The 14,219-nt window shown below is 41.6% G+C and overlaps 1 protein-coding gene across 6 annotated transcripts in view; it reads left to right on the top strand.

Moving 5' to 3' along the window:
• Positions 1-14,219, top strand: part of CFAP263 (cilia and flagella associated protein 263) — a 37,066-nt gene that overhangs the window by 18,269 nt on the left and 4,578 nt on the right. For all 6 annotated transcript variants that reach the window (XM_008530556.2, XM_070612010.1, XM_070612011.1 and 3 more), the window contains exons 7-8: positions 1,823-1,930; positions 13,976-14,131. In XM_008530556.2, coding sequence (XP_008528778.1) covers positions 1,823-1,930; positions 13,976-14,131 — 264 coding nt within the window. The remainder of the gene's footprint in view (positions 1-1,822; positions 1,931-13,975; positions 14,132-14,219) is intronic.

Raw genomic sequence — 14,219 nt, forward strand, 5'->3', positions numbered from 1 at the left:
ACGGGGACCTCAGTCTTACAGCTTCAAGGAAACGCATTCTGCTAACAACTCGTGAGCTTGGAAGAGGACTCCAGATGAGACCAACCATCCTGGCCAACACCTTGATTCCAGCCCTGTGGGACCCTGGGCAGAGAATCCAGCCACATTGTGCCTGGACTTCTGGCCTATAGAAACTGTGAGAGAATAAATGTGTGTGCTTTAAGCTACAAAATCTGTGGTAATTTATTATGCAAGAGAAAGCTAATACTTCCCTTTTCAGAAGTAGCCGCCTCAAGTGACCGATGTCCTGTTCAGAATCACAGATAGTGCCCCTCACACCTTCGCGAAGGCCCAGCCCCCGCAAAGCCAGTGACATCTCGAGGTTGCCCTAGCAGTTCCCGTCTTTCCTGCCCCGACTCTCTGAAGTTGTGGGTGAATGTCTTCTCTCCGTCCTCCTTTGCTCCCACCTGAGCTGCTGGTTTGCAGTGAAGTCCTGCCCGCCTCCCTTCCCCGCAGCCAACGTCTCAGTCTGGTCTCTTATCTGCTTTTGCTTTCCTAAGCAGAGCAGTTTCACACAGGACGTGGAGCAGGACATGAGCCTTAAAACAGGGAGGATTGGAGAGAAGGGGGTTGGGGAGGGGATGACCCCCAGGTACCCTAAGATCCCCCAGGCAGGTGCCTCCAGGCTTTTCTGCTGGTCTAAGATTTAATACCCTGGGGCATTGCCAGCACCCTCCTCCCCCAACTCCTTTTGGACCCTGCTCTCCTAGGCCTTTCATTAGCTTGGAATGTTCTTCCCTTCCCTCTCACCTAGACATACTTGACTTAACCTTTCAGCTCTTTCCTGCTTCCCTTCCCCCAAGGAAACCCTCTCGACGACGTCCTTGCATTCTTAGTGCGTGGCACAAAGGCAGTTTTACATTTCTTCTTGCACCTCCATCCTGGCTGTGAGCCAGCCTCTTGGTGACAGGACCTGCATTGTTTCACTGACCGGTGCCTGGTTTAGGGTGGTTGGGTTGTCAGGGTTTGTTGAACAAGCTCCCTGAAGTCAGACTCCTGTGCCTTGGCCCACTCCTCAGCCAAGCAGAGCATATCCCAGCTCCTCTAGGCTGACTCTTCCCCACTGGGAGACAGATGTCCAAAGGGGGCAAGTCTAAGAAGCAGGGATCCGGGGAGAGCTGGTGAAGGGCAGCAGCAAATGATGCAACAGGAAACGGCAGGGCACCTCCTGGAGGATTCCTCCCACACCAATGGGCCCAGCCCTGATGGGCACTGCAGACAGTGGTGGAGCCTGTGGGCGATGAAATCACACTGCCTGGATTCAAATCCTGGCTCCCCCTTGTCTCTATGACCTTGGGCAAATTGCTTCATCTCTGTGAGAGTCAGTTCCCTTCCCTGTAAAGTGGGGATGGCAGTAGCACCTGCCTCCTGGGGGCTGTTCCTCCCTCGTCATCTGAGGGAGGTAGTAATGGCAGCTGTTTGCACTTTTTCCATGTGTCAGGCACTGTGCTATGCGCCTTACCAGGATTATCTCCTTTAAGCCTCTCCACCACCCTCTGAGGTGACCCTGGGACTTGTCCAGAGTTTCTCCCAGTAAGTGGCGGGGCAGGATTTGGGTCCTGGTGTGTCTGGCCACTCCGCAGGTGAGGACAAGACTCCTGAGGTCCTCTCCCCCCGGGCAAGTTAGGCACCAGAATTCTGAAAATCTGGGCAGCTGTGAGAAGGGCAGGCCCAAGTTCCTGGACGGTCCCACGTTTCTCCTGCTTGATAAAGAACTATCTATCCTCCTTGTAGTCCTGAGCAATCATCTTTGCTTAAGACTTGCCGTGTTGTTCTATTTCAGAGCAAGCTACAACGAGCAATGGAAATGTCCAGCAGTCTGAACAAAGAGATCTTGCTGAGAAATGAGTTACTTGAAAAAATTGAGAGAGAAACCATACAAGTGGAGGAGGTAGGAGAGGGTAAAACATGGTGTTTCTGGTGTCTCTTTCTGTCTGCAAGGGCTTGAGTGAATGTTCACCAAGATCTAAGCCACCTTAGTTTTTATCTAGAAAAGCTTAGACCATAAAAACCAAAAATAGCTCTGGGCCACCAAAGGAGGAAGTGGCGCCTGGAGACTCACATCCAGCGGTGCTGCCTTTCACTGCTGGGTTAGCTTCTAGAGTCAGCTCATAAGAGAAGGCATGCAAAGTCCAAATCACCCTCAGTAATTCCTTAAGTGACCCATAAAGTACAATATTTAAAGTGTTGGTTGCATAACCTCACAAAAAATGCGTAATGAATGTAGTAACTTAACTGATATGAGAAAAAGTACGCACGCCAAAATATAATCTTCTCTGTAAAGGAGAGAGAGCTCTTTACACGGGTAACTCTAACTTGGTACCCTGATGCTGGCATGGCAGACCTGTGACCTGTGACCTCTGTCCTGGGCCCACTCCAGGGCCTGTGGTCACTGTGTGAAAAGATGTATGGCGTCATCTGAGTTCCTTACATCTACGTTGCGATTTAACATTCTCATCCTTTGGGAGAATTTTGTTGAATTTCCGCAAGTTAAATGCACCTAGGATGTGACTCAAAGGGAACGTTTTTTGGAAGGTAGGGGAAGAAGAGCACTGGACTTGTAGTCGGAAGCCCTGGCATCAGGTTTGGTGTTTCCAGTTTCTAGCCTTGAACAAGCCTTTTAATTACACAGGACTCAGTTTCTACATCTGTGAACCAGACGTCACAGCCCTTGTTGTGGTGATCAGATAGGACCGCGTAGAGCAATACTTTGTCAACCTCTAAAGCCACTAGCACAGTTATTAGTGTCATTGTGTTGAATGGGCCTGAAATGTGCCTGGCAGTGTGTGTGGCCCCAGACCTACCTACAATGGCCCAAAAGCCAGAGGATTGTTACATTCAACTCAGTTTTGTTCTGGCTTCTGCATCGTATCCTTGATGGAGAGCCAACGGGCTCTGCAAAACAGCCTGTCTCAGTACAGGGTGGCCAGGAAGAAAGTTACAGCAAAAAGTCCATGTTCTCTCTCCCTGCTGAATTTCTGTGGCTCTTATTTGTTTGTGTTGATATTCATTAGATTAAAAGTAAAACATGAAATCAATTTTTAAAAGTCCAGCATTCACTACTTAGTATATTTTAGTTTTCTTGTTAATTTTTTTAACAGCTCTATTGGGATATAATTCACACACTATATAATTCACCCATTTGAAGTGTAATGGTTTATAGTATATTCACGGAGTTGTGTAACCGTCGGCACAATAATTTGAGAAAATTCTCGTCAACCCAGAAGGAAACCCTGTACCCGTTAGGAATCCTTCTCCATTCCCCACCTCACCCCACTCCCACCCTCCAGCCCTAGGCAACCACTGTTCTACCGTCTTCTGTGAATTTGCCTGTTCTGGACATTTCATACAAAAGAGATCACATAATATCTGGTCTTTTGTGACTGGCTTCTTTAATTTTAGTAATATTTTCAAGATTCATGTAGCATGTATCAGTCCTTTGTTTCTTTTTATAGCTGAATAATGTTTCCTTGTATGGATGTACTTCGTTTTATTTATCCATCCATCAGTTGATGGATATTTGGGTTGTTTCTACTTTTTGGCTATTACGAATAATGTTGCTATGAACATTCATATACAAGTTTTTGTGTGAATGTATGTTTTCTTTTCTTTTGGACATATAGCTAAAAGTGGAATTGTGGGCTATATATATGGTAACTCTGTGTTTAACATTTACAGAAACTGCCAAACTCTTTGCCGAGTGGCTGCACTATTTTAAATTTCCACCAAGAACGTATATGTGAGGGTTCCAATTTCTGTATGTTTTCACCAACACCTGTTATTTTCAGGTGTGTTTTTTTAATGGCCATCCTAATGGGCATGCAGTGATATTCATTGTGGTTTTGATTTGAATTTCCCTGATGACTGACACTGAGCATCTTTTCATGTGCTTATTGGCTACATATCTATCTTTTTCAGAGAAATGTCTATAGATGTCCTTCAGCCAGTTTTTAATTGAATTATCTTTTTATCATTGAGTGGTAAGAATTCTTTATGTATTTTGGATTCAAATCTCTTATCAGATTTATGACTTGCAGATATTTTCTCTCATCCTGTGGGTTTTCTTTTCACTTTCTTGATGGTATTTTTTGCAGCACAGAAGTTTTTCATTTTGATGAAGTTTAACTTATCTATTTTTTCTTTCGTGCTTGTGCTTTTGGCATTGTAGCTAAGAAACCATTACCTAACCCAGTGTCATAAAGATTTACTCCTGTCTTCTTTTAAGAGCTTTATAGGTCTTACATTTAGGTTTATGACCCATTTTGAGTTAATTTTGTAAATGGTGTGAGGAAGGGGTCCAAAAACTGAAAGAAGAAAGTAGATGAAGTATATTCATAGAGTTTCTTATATTACCTATTTACCATTTGTGTGGTTCTCTCCATTTCTTCCTGTGGATCTGATCTGAGTTACCATCTGGTGTTATTTCCTTGCTTAAATACAGCTTCATTTCAGCCTGCCTCCTTTGTGCTGCTATTGTCAAATATATTACATTTTTATATGTTGTAGGCCCAAAATACAATTATATACATATCATTTTATGAAATTGTTTTTAAAAATTTTTTATTTATCTTTTGAGGAAGATTGGCCCTGATCTAACATCTGTGCCCATCTTTCTCTCTTTTATATGTGAGATGCCACCTCAGCATGGCTTGATAAGTGGTGCTAGGTACGTACCCAGGATCCAAACTGGCAAACCCTGGGCCACTGAAGCAGAGCATGCGAACTTGACCACTGTGCCACCGGGCTAGCCCCTGAAATTGTTTTTTAAATTAATTAAGAGAAGGAGAATATGCAGTTATGCTTTTATAATTACCTGCATAATTACCTTTACTTGTGCTATTTATTTTCTTCATGTGGCTTCAAGTTACTGTCTGGTGTCACTTCTTTTCAGCCTGAAGAACTTCCTTTAGTATTTCTTTTGTGTGTGTGTATCTGTTAACATCTTATCTTGGAAATAGATAATTTTAGTACTTTTGTCTTTTGACCTTCGTATTAGCTTCATAGGTGGTTGATCTCCTACCTTTTCTATAATTTGCCTTTACCAGTGATTTTATTATTATTATTTATAATTTTCTTATTACTATTTTTGGTCTTCTCTTTTCCACTAAAATAAGTCCCTTTAACATTTCTTGTAAGGCTTGTTTCTTGGTGATAAACTCCTTTAGTTTTTGCTTGTCTGGAAAACTCTTTCTCTCTCCTTTCCTTCTGAATGAGAACCTTGCTGAGTAGAGTATTCTTGGCTGTAGGTTTTTTCCTTTCAGCACTTTAAATAGATTGTGCCACTTCCTCCTAGCCTGTAAGGTTTCTGCTGAGAAGTCAGCTGATAGCCTATGTATGTAACTTGTTGCCTTTCTCTTGCAGCTTTTAGGATTCTCTCTTTGTCTTTAGTTGCTGACACTTTAATTATAATGTGTCTTGGTGTGGCCTCTTTGGGTTCATCTTGTTTGGTGCTCTCTGTGCTTCCTGTACCTGGATGTCTGTTCCTTCCTTAGGTTAGGAAAGTTTTCAGCTATTATTTCTTTGAATAGATTCTCTGCCCCATTGTCTCTCTCTTCTCCTTCTGGGACACCTATAATATGGATGTTAGTGCACTTGATGTTGTCTCAGAACTCCCTTAGACTGTCCTTATTCTTTTTAATTTTTTTCTTTTTTCTGTTCAGCTTGGGTGATTTCCTCTAGACTTTTGTCCAACTCGCTGATCTGTTCTTCTTTTTTTTTCTGCCTTTTCTCCCCAAATCCCCCAAGTACATAGTTGTATATTTTAGTTGTGGGTCCTTGTGTGGTATGTGGGACACCGCCTTAATGTGGCCTAATGAGCAGTGCCATGTCCGCACCCAGGATCCGAACTGACAAAACCCTGGGCTGCTGAAGTGGAATGCGTGAACTTAACCACTCTGCCATGGGGCTGGACCCCTGATCTGTTCTTCTGTATCATCTACTCTGTTATTGATTCCCTCTAGTGAATTTTTCATTTCCATTATTACATTCTTCAGTTCTGATTGGTTCTTTTTTGTATTTTCCAGTTCTTTGTTGAAGTTCTCACTGTATTCATCTATTCTTTCCCCCAAGATCAGTGAGCATCCTTATAACTATTAGTTTGTACTCTTTATCAGGTAGATTATCTGTTTCATTTAGTTCTTTTTCTGAGGATTTGTCCTGTTCCCTTATTTGGAACATATTCCTTTCTCTGCTCATGTTTCTCTGTGCTTATAACTATGTTTTAGGTAGATCAGCTGTGTCTGCTGATCTTGGAGAAGGGGCCTTATGTAAGAGATGCCTTATGAGGCCCAGTAATGTACTTCCTTCTCATCACCAATTCCAAATGTTCCAGGAGAGTCCCTCTGTGAGCTACGCATGTCCTTCTGTTGTGGTGGGGTTGTTCTTACTGCACGTGCATGGGAAGACTAGGCTGTCCCCCGGGCCAGCTGGTTGTGAGGCTCATCTGTATGTGGCTGCTATCATCCCTTCAGTCAGTTTATTGGGCAGGGGGAGACCCAGCACAGTTGGCTGCAAAGTGTAATAGTACATTCCTGCTGCAGTTTTTCTGTTAAGTGAGTAGGCCTCCAGTGTGGCTGGATGCTAGGCTCAGGGCTCACAATTGCTTTAGTCCTCCAGCCTGCAAGGCTCTTGTCAGCTCTCTTAATAAAGCAGCTGGGTGGGGCTGGCCCCAAGTGTGCAGCACACAATTGTTTCAGGCATTGGAAGGTGGGGCAGATCCCCTATGTGACTATTTGAGAAGCACTAGTCTGTTATAGCTGACAAGACCCACTGCTTGCAGGCCCACACACCCATCCACTAGTCCTGCCCTGAGCGCATGCCCTGCCCCACTAAAGTGGACCCACTTGCCCTGCTGAAGAGGTCCCACACACTCCATAGGTCCACCTCTTACACATGTCCTGCCCTGCAAAGGTGGACCCACTTGCTACATCCTTCTGCAGAGGTCCCACACACTCCACCTGTGCCGGTCCACAAGTTGCCTGAGGGCTTGCTGGTGGGTGGGGCCTCTCTCTATGGCAGGCTGCCTGCCCTGGCTGAGCTGGATTAAATCAGTGCTCTAGTGGGTGGAGCAGACCCCTGTGCTAACAGGCCAGGGGAAGAACTCCAGTGGTGTCTGCCAGCATCTGTATCAGCATGCCTGTACTAGGTCACAATAATGGCTGCCTCCAATATCTCAGTCCCTGGGGAGGTGGTTCCTGCCACTTCCTGCCTCCGTGAGATGTGCCCAGAACCTTTCAAGTGAGTCTCTTTTCATCAAAGGATTGTGCACCTTTCTTTCTGGTGATTATGTGTTGCTTTCCAAAATGGGTGAATTCATGCATGGGCCCTTTAAGAGCAGGCTTTTCTTTATATTATGTTTGATAACTTTTCTGGGGGTATTCCCTGTTGTTAATAGCCAGCAAAGCTGGATATTATGACACTCGTCTCAGTTCTGCTGAGTCCAAAAGCTGCTTGTTGTGGCAAAGCTCTCCTGTTCAGATCCCCACTTCCCCAGGAAAAGCTTTGTATCTTAAGATTGTTCCTGGCCATGAAGCACCGCTGCTAGAATGTGGTTTTTTCCTCTCCAGAAAGGAATTTCTGCCTCTTCCACCTCAATCAGCACTGTCCCTTGTCATGGGGATTCTTTTAGTCCAGTTTCTGGTTCTCTCTCAGGGGTAATTGTTCCCAGGGTAGTTGTAAATTTTTTGTGTCCGTGGGAAGAGGTGAGTTCAGAGTCTGCCTAAGCCACCATCTTCCCAGCAATCTCTTCCTTTAGTATTTCTTGTAAGGCAGGTCTGCTAGGAATGAATTCTCTCAGTTTTTGTTTATCTGAGAATGTCTTTATTTTTCCTTCATTTAAAAAAATTAACTTTGTGTTTAGAACTATTTTAGACTTACAGGAAAATCGTGAAGATAGTACAGAGTGTTTCCAAATACCCCACACCCAATTTCCCTTATTATTAACATCTTAAATTAGTGGAATACATTTGTTAAAATTAATGAACCAATACTGATACATTATTATTAATATTTATAGTTAATATTACTCATATTTCCTTAGTTTTTTCCTGGTGTCCTTTTTTTCTATTTCAGGATCCCATCCAGGCTAACACATTACATTCAGTGTCATGTCTCCTTAGGTTCCTCTTGGCTGTGACAGTTTCTTAGACTGTACTTGTTGATGACCTTGACAGTTTTGTGGAATTCTGGTCAGGTGTTTTGTAGAATGTTCCTCCACTGGGGTTTGTCTGATGTTTTTCTCATGATGAGACTGGGGTTATGTGGTTTTTGGATAAAGACCACAGAGGTAAAGTGCCATTTTCATTACATCATATCAAGGGAGCATACTGTCAACATGACTTATCCCTGCTGACGTTAACCTTGATCCCCTGGCTAAGGTGGTGTTCTACAGGTTTCTCCATTGGAAAGTTACTCTTTCTCACACTTTGCACACTGTATTCTTTGGAAGGAAGTTACTATGTGCAGCCCACACCTAAGAAGTGAGGAGTTATAAATTATTTGGAATTCTTCTATATGATGATTTGTCAATTCTCCTCCACTTATTTTTTATTTTTAAAATCACTTATTTATAGCAGTATCAACTCATGGATATTTATTTTCTATGTTGGGTTATAATCTAATATTATTTATTTGTTGCTCACATTGTTCCAGCTTGGCCATTGGGAGCTCTTTCAGTTGGCTTCCGTGTCCCTGGGACATATCCCTATTCTTTTTTTTTTTTTTTTAAGCACTTCTGTCTGTCACTAGAAGATGCTCCAGGCTCATCTTATTTCCTACCCCAATCCCAGAATCAGCCATTTCTCCAAGTAGTCCTGATCCCTTTTATTTGAGAATAGCATTAGAAACCAAGATCTGAATGTTCTCATTGCTTGCTTTCAGTTTTGAAAGATAGTTTTTCTGGATATAAGATTCTTGGTTGACAGTTTTTGTCACTCAGCACTTAGAATGTCGCCCCACTGCCTTCTGGCTTCCATTGTTTCTGATGAGAGGTCAGCTGTTGATCTTATTTAGCTTCCCTTGTATGTGATGAATTGTTTTCTTTTGCTGCGTTCAATATTTTCTCTTTGCCTTGTCATTCAACAGTTTGAGTATGATGTGTCTAGGTATGTATTTCTTTGCACTTATTCTACTTGGAGTATGTTGAGCTTCTTAGAGGTATACATTAATATATTTCATCAATTTTGGGGAGTTTTCAGCCATTATTTCCTTGAATATTTTCTCTGCTCCTTTCTCTTTCTCTTCTCCTTCTGTCACTTCTATTACATGCATATTGGTATATTTAGTGGTGTTCCACATTTCTCTGAGATTTAATTTTTCTTTGTTCTTTTCTCCTCAGTCTTTTTCATATCATATAATCTTTATCAATCTACCTTCAAGTTTACTGATTCTTTCTTCTGCTGGCTTAAATATATTGTTGATCCCCTCTAGTGAATTTTTCATTTTGGTTATTGCATTGAAAAGACTCTAGATTTTCCATTCGGTTTTTTAAAAAAATAATTTCTACCTCTTTATTGATACTCTCTATTTGAGGAGACAATCATCATCATCATATATTCCTTCAATTCTTTAAACATGGTTTCCTTTGGTTCTTTGAACATATTTATAATAGCTGCTTTGAAGATTTTGTCTGCTAAGTCCACCATCTGGATTCCCTCAAAGGCAGTTTATGTTACCTTTTTTTTCCCTGTGCAGGACACACTTTCCTGTTTCTTTACCTATCTCATATTTGTTGAAAACTGGACATTTTGAGTAATATATTGTAGCAACTCTGGACACTAATCCATCCGCCCCTTTCTTGGACTTGTCATTGTTTTTGCTTGTTGCTTGTTTAGTGATTTGGCTGGAATAATTCAGACTATTTCTCCTGCTTTTAGTAGCCTCTGATGTTGCTCCTCAGAGGGTGCAGCCTTGATCATGGATGCAATCTCCCTGACAACCAAGGATGATTAGTGAGTGTTTCAGCTGAATTCTCTTTGTTTCATCTTCCAGCTAAGCCTCTGGCTGGTCTACCTCTATTGGTATCCCATTCAGGCATTAGCCTCCATTAATTGCTAGCTGATTGCTCTCTTGCTTTCAAGGACATCCTGAGCCATTAATTGCTCCACTTTCTGATCCAATTAAAGTAAGGCCCCTTTGCATAGGCAAAGTGTTGCCAGTCTTTGAGGCTTGCTCCAACCCTAAGAAAGCACTCTTCTTAATGGTCTTTCTCTGGTTCTGTTAAACATGTAGCTGGTGTACTGTTTTGCTTGTTGCTACTAATAGCATAGAGCTACCAGCTTCCTCTTAATTGCTCACCCCAAAGATCTCCATTGTTTTCCACAGTTCCTGAGGCATGAACTCCCCACACTTTGTTACAAATAAAGTCAGTCCCTTCAGGCAGCATTCCAGAGCTCTCTGTTTTTACAGCTTCTCTTCTGCACCGCTGCACTGGAGCTGGGGTGGGTTGTGGCCTGCCTGTCCTGTAGTTTTACCCCTGCTCTCCAAGTCGGGGGCTGGGTAGGGATTGCAGTCTCTGGTCTTCTCAGCATGTCCCTCATAGTTGTGGTACTTATTTATTTATTTATTTTTTAGAGATTTTATTTTTTTCCTTTTTCTCCCCAAAGTCCCCTGGTACATAGTTGTATATTCTTTGTTGTGGGTCCTTCTAGTTGTGGCATGTGGGACGCCGCCTGAGCGTGGTTTGATGAGCAGTGCTGTGTCCGCGCCCAGGATTCAAACCAACGAAACACTGGGCCACCTGCAGCGGAGCACGCGAACTTAACCACTTGGCCACGGGGCCAGCACCATGGTACTTATTTTTTAATGCTTCGATTCTTGCTCATTATTTTATCGTAGGTATTCTCTAATTGTCATCCTCACAAGAGTGTCCACTGATGGTTCTGGGTACATCTTTAGGTCTCCCCTCGGGTGTATGTCTATGCTAGACAGAGTAGATATTCACTGAATGCTTCTTGACAGGTTTTTATTGCATTCTGATAACAAGTTAATAAAAAAATAATTTTGTTGGATTGCTTCAAAGTGAACTAAAATAGCACTTCTCAAACTGGAAGGTGCTAACCAGTTACCTGGGGATCTTGTTAAAATGCCGATTCTGATTGGGTAGGTCTAGGGTGGCCTGAGACCCAGCATTTCTACCCAGCTCCCAGGTGATGCCAGTGCCAGAGATTATACTTTGTGAAGCAAGGAATTAAAAGACAATACCAGGTTAGGAAGATTCAACATCATAAAAATGTTCTTTTTAAGTTTATCTGTGAAATAATATTCCAATTAAAATAACAAGGAGGTTTTTTTTTAAGGATTTCAATAAACTGACTCAAAAGTTCTTTTGGAAAAATAAATAAGAGTATCTTCAAAATTCTTAATAAGTAAATGAGGGGACTAGACATACCTGATATTGAAACATGTTATGAAGTTACAGTATTTAAAATAAGCTCATGAATAGACTAGGAGACCAAAGAAAAACACATAAATCCTGTAATGAGCCCCAATACAGATGGTATATGATACACATATGATCAAGAATCTGACAAAGTTTTGATATTGATACTTTTAGTTTATGATAAAGGTGGCATTGCAGTGAGGGACAACTGGATTATTAAATAAATGATTTTGGATGATTGAGTAGCCATTTAGGAAAGAATTAAGTTGGAACTAAATGTTACAGTGAAATTAATCTAGGTGTATCAGAGATTTAAATGGAAATTATAAAACACTTAAAGTCCTAAAAGACAATAGTGGGAACATTTTTATTATAATTTTGGAATGGGAAGGACTTTTAAAATATAAAACTGAGAAACCATGAAATCAATAAAGTCAGTTATATAAAAATGAAAATTTTTCCTCATAGCAAAAACCATCACAAGCAAAGCCAAATGATAAATAACGGGAAAAAAGTTGTATCTAACATCACAAGGAGCTAATTTTCTTAAAACATAAATGACTTTTATAAATTAATTTTTAAAAATCTAATAGAAAATAGACAAAATGGGCAAAAGATTTAAACAGTTTACAGAAAAGCTGAAAATTCTCAAACATGGGAAAAATGTTCTACCTCACTCATAAGAAATGCAAAATAAAGCTCTAAAGAAATAGCATTCTTCCTCTCTTCGACTGACAGAGATGAGTAAGTCGGTAAGACTGTGTTGAGAATGGGAGAGCAGGCAGTCTCCGGCACTGCTGCGCTGGCCGGATCAGCTTGATCGATAGACGGCAAGTCAGCATATGCGCCAAATATGCTCGTGCCCCAACCTAGGCACTACTGACATTGTGGGTCAGATACTTCTTGCCATGGGGGCTGTCCTGTACATCATAGGGTGTTTCGTAGCATCCCTGGCCTCAACCTACTAGATGCTGGTGGCACCACCCTAGTTGTGACAAATTAAAATGTCTCCACACACTGCCAAATGTTTCCAGGGTGCAAAATAACCTCCATTTGAGAACCACTGCCTTAGAACAAGCAATTTCGCTTTCAATAGCTTATCCTACTGATACACGTATGTATTTACTATAGGATGTATACCCAGAAGAAAAGTAATTACAGCATTGTTTGGTGTAAATTGCAAGAAATTGGAAAGCTAAGTGACTGTTTGTGGGGACTTGTCAAATTATGGTACATCCATACAGTGGAAAAAGTATGCAACCATTAGAAAGAATGAGTAAATTCTTTATGTGCTGATACAGAAGGATCTTCAAGATTTGTTGAGTGAAAACAAAGCTGGATGAATAAAAGTAATAGAATTTGCTACTGTTTCAGGCAAAAAAGAAACATGTTTGTATGGCCATAGATTTCTAGAAGGATGCACAAAACCTAAAAATAGTGTATGCTTCTGAGAAGGGGACCTGTGTGGCTGGGGGAAGAGATGGGATGGGAGCTTTGTGCTTTTATACCATTTGAGTTGCATGTATTGCCTACTCAAAACAATTGTTAAAATAAAAATTAAAAAGGACAATGCTAATTCAAGAAATCCACTCAAAAGAAAAGGGCTAGTTAATTTTACTGTATGATAATTTAAGAAATAAAATTTAAAAAGAGAGTCCTCAAAAAATTGGATAACTATGATTCAGCAATTCTACTTCTGAATATATACCCAGAATAATCGAAAGCATGAACTTGAACAGGTATTTGTGCACCCATGTTCATAGCAGCATTATTCACAACAGCCAAAAGGTGGAAGCCACCCGAGTGTCCATTGACAGATGATGGATAAACAGAGTGTGATATATGTATACAATGGAATATTATTCATTCCTAAAAGGAAGGAAATTTTGACACATGGAGGAACCTTGAAGACATTATGCTAAGTGAAATAAGCTGGTCACAAAAGGACAAATATTGTGTGTTTCCACTTATATAAGGTTCCTAGTCAAATCCATAGAGACAGAAAGTGGAACGGGGATTGCCAGGGGCTGTGGAGAAGGGGGTCTGGGGAGTTAATGTTTAACAGATACAGAGATTAAGTTGGGGAAGATGGAAAAGTTCTGGAGGCGAGTGGTGGCGAAGGTTACACAACAATGTAAATGTACTGAATGCCACAGAACTGTACACTTAAAAATGGTTAAGACGGGAAATTTTATGAAAAAAAAAGACCGGAAGCTGAATCGAGACTGATTAAATCAAAGTGTGCTTAAATTCATAGATTTTCCAAAAAAAAAAAAAAAGCCTAAGAAATCAAAATAAGTAAAATATATTCCTTAATAAAGGACGGAAGTAAAGAGGCTGGAAGGAAAGGGAAAAGACTAGCCTGCACTTAGAGTTTCTGAACTGGATTAAAAAAAATCACAATCTGTAAAAATCAGAATCTTGTGATTCCTCCACTCCTTTCAAGATTTAAACATTAGTTTTAGAACTTCACTGAAACAGGGGAGCGATGCCAGGGCCAGTGAGTCCCGGTAAGCCAGAACTGCAGCATTCCCGTTTCATCGGTCCCTCCCGACCCAGGACCGGGCTAAAGCCGAGGCTTTGAACAAGAAGCTGCGGAAGCAGCTGGCCGAGTTCCGAGCGCCGCAGGTGATGGGGTACGTCCGCGAGAAGATCCTAAATGGGGACCTGGAGAAGTCCATCAAGATGTGGGAAAGGAAAGTGGAGATTGCAGAGGTAAGCCACCGAGAAGCCCGAGGCCGGCCGTCTTTTATGCCCTTCACATCTTGGTCTAGGATTTTGTTCTTTGAGCTAAGAATACAGG

This window comes from Equus przewalskii, chromosome 3, assembly GCF_037783145.1.
Source record: "Equus przewalskii isolate Varuska chromosome 3, EquPr2, whole genome shotgun sequence".
NCBI classification, from domain to species: domain Eukaryota; kingdom Metazoa; phylum Chordata; class Mammalia; order Perissodactyla; family Equidae; genus Equus; species Equus przewalskii.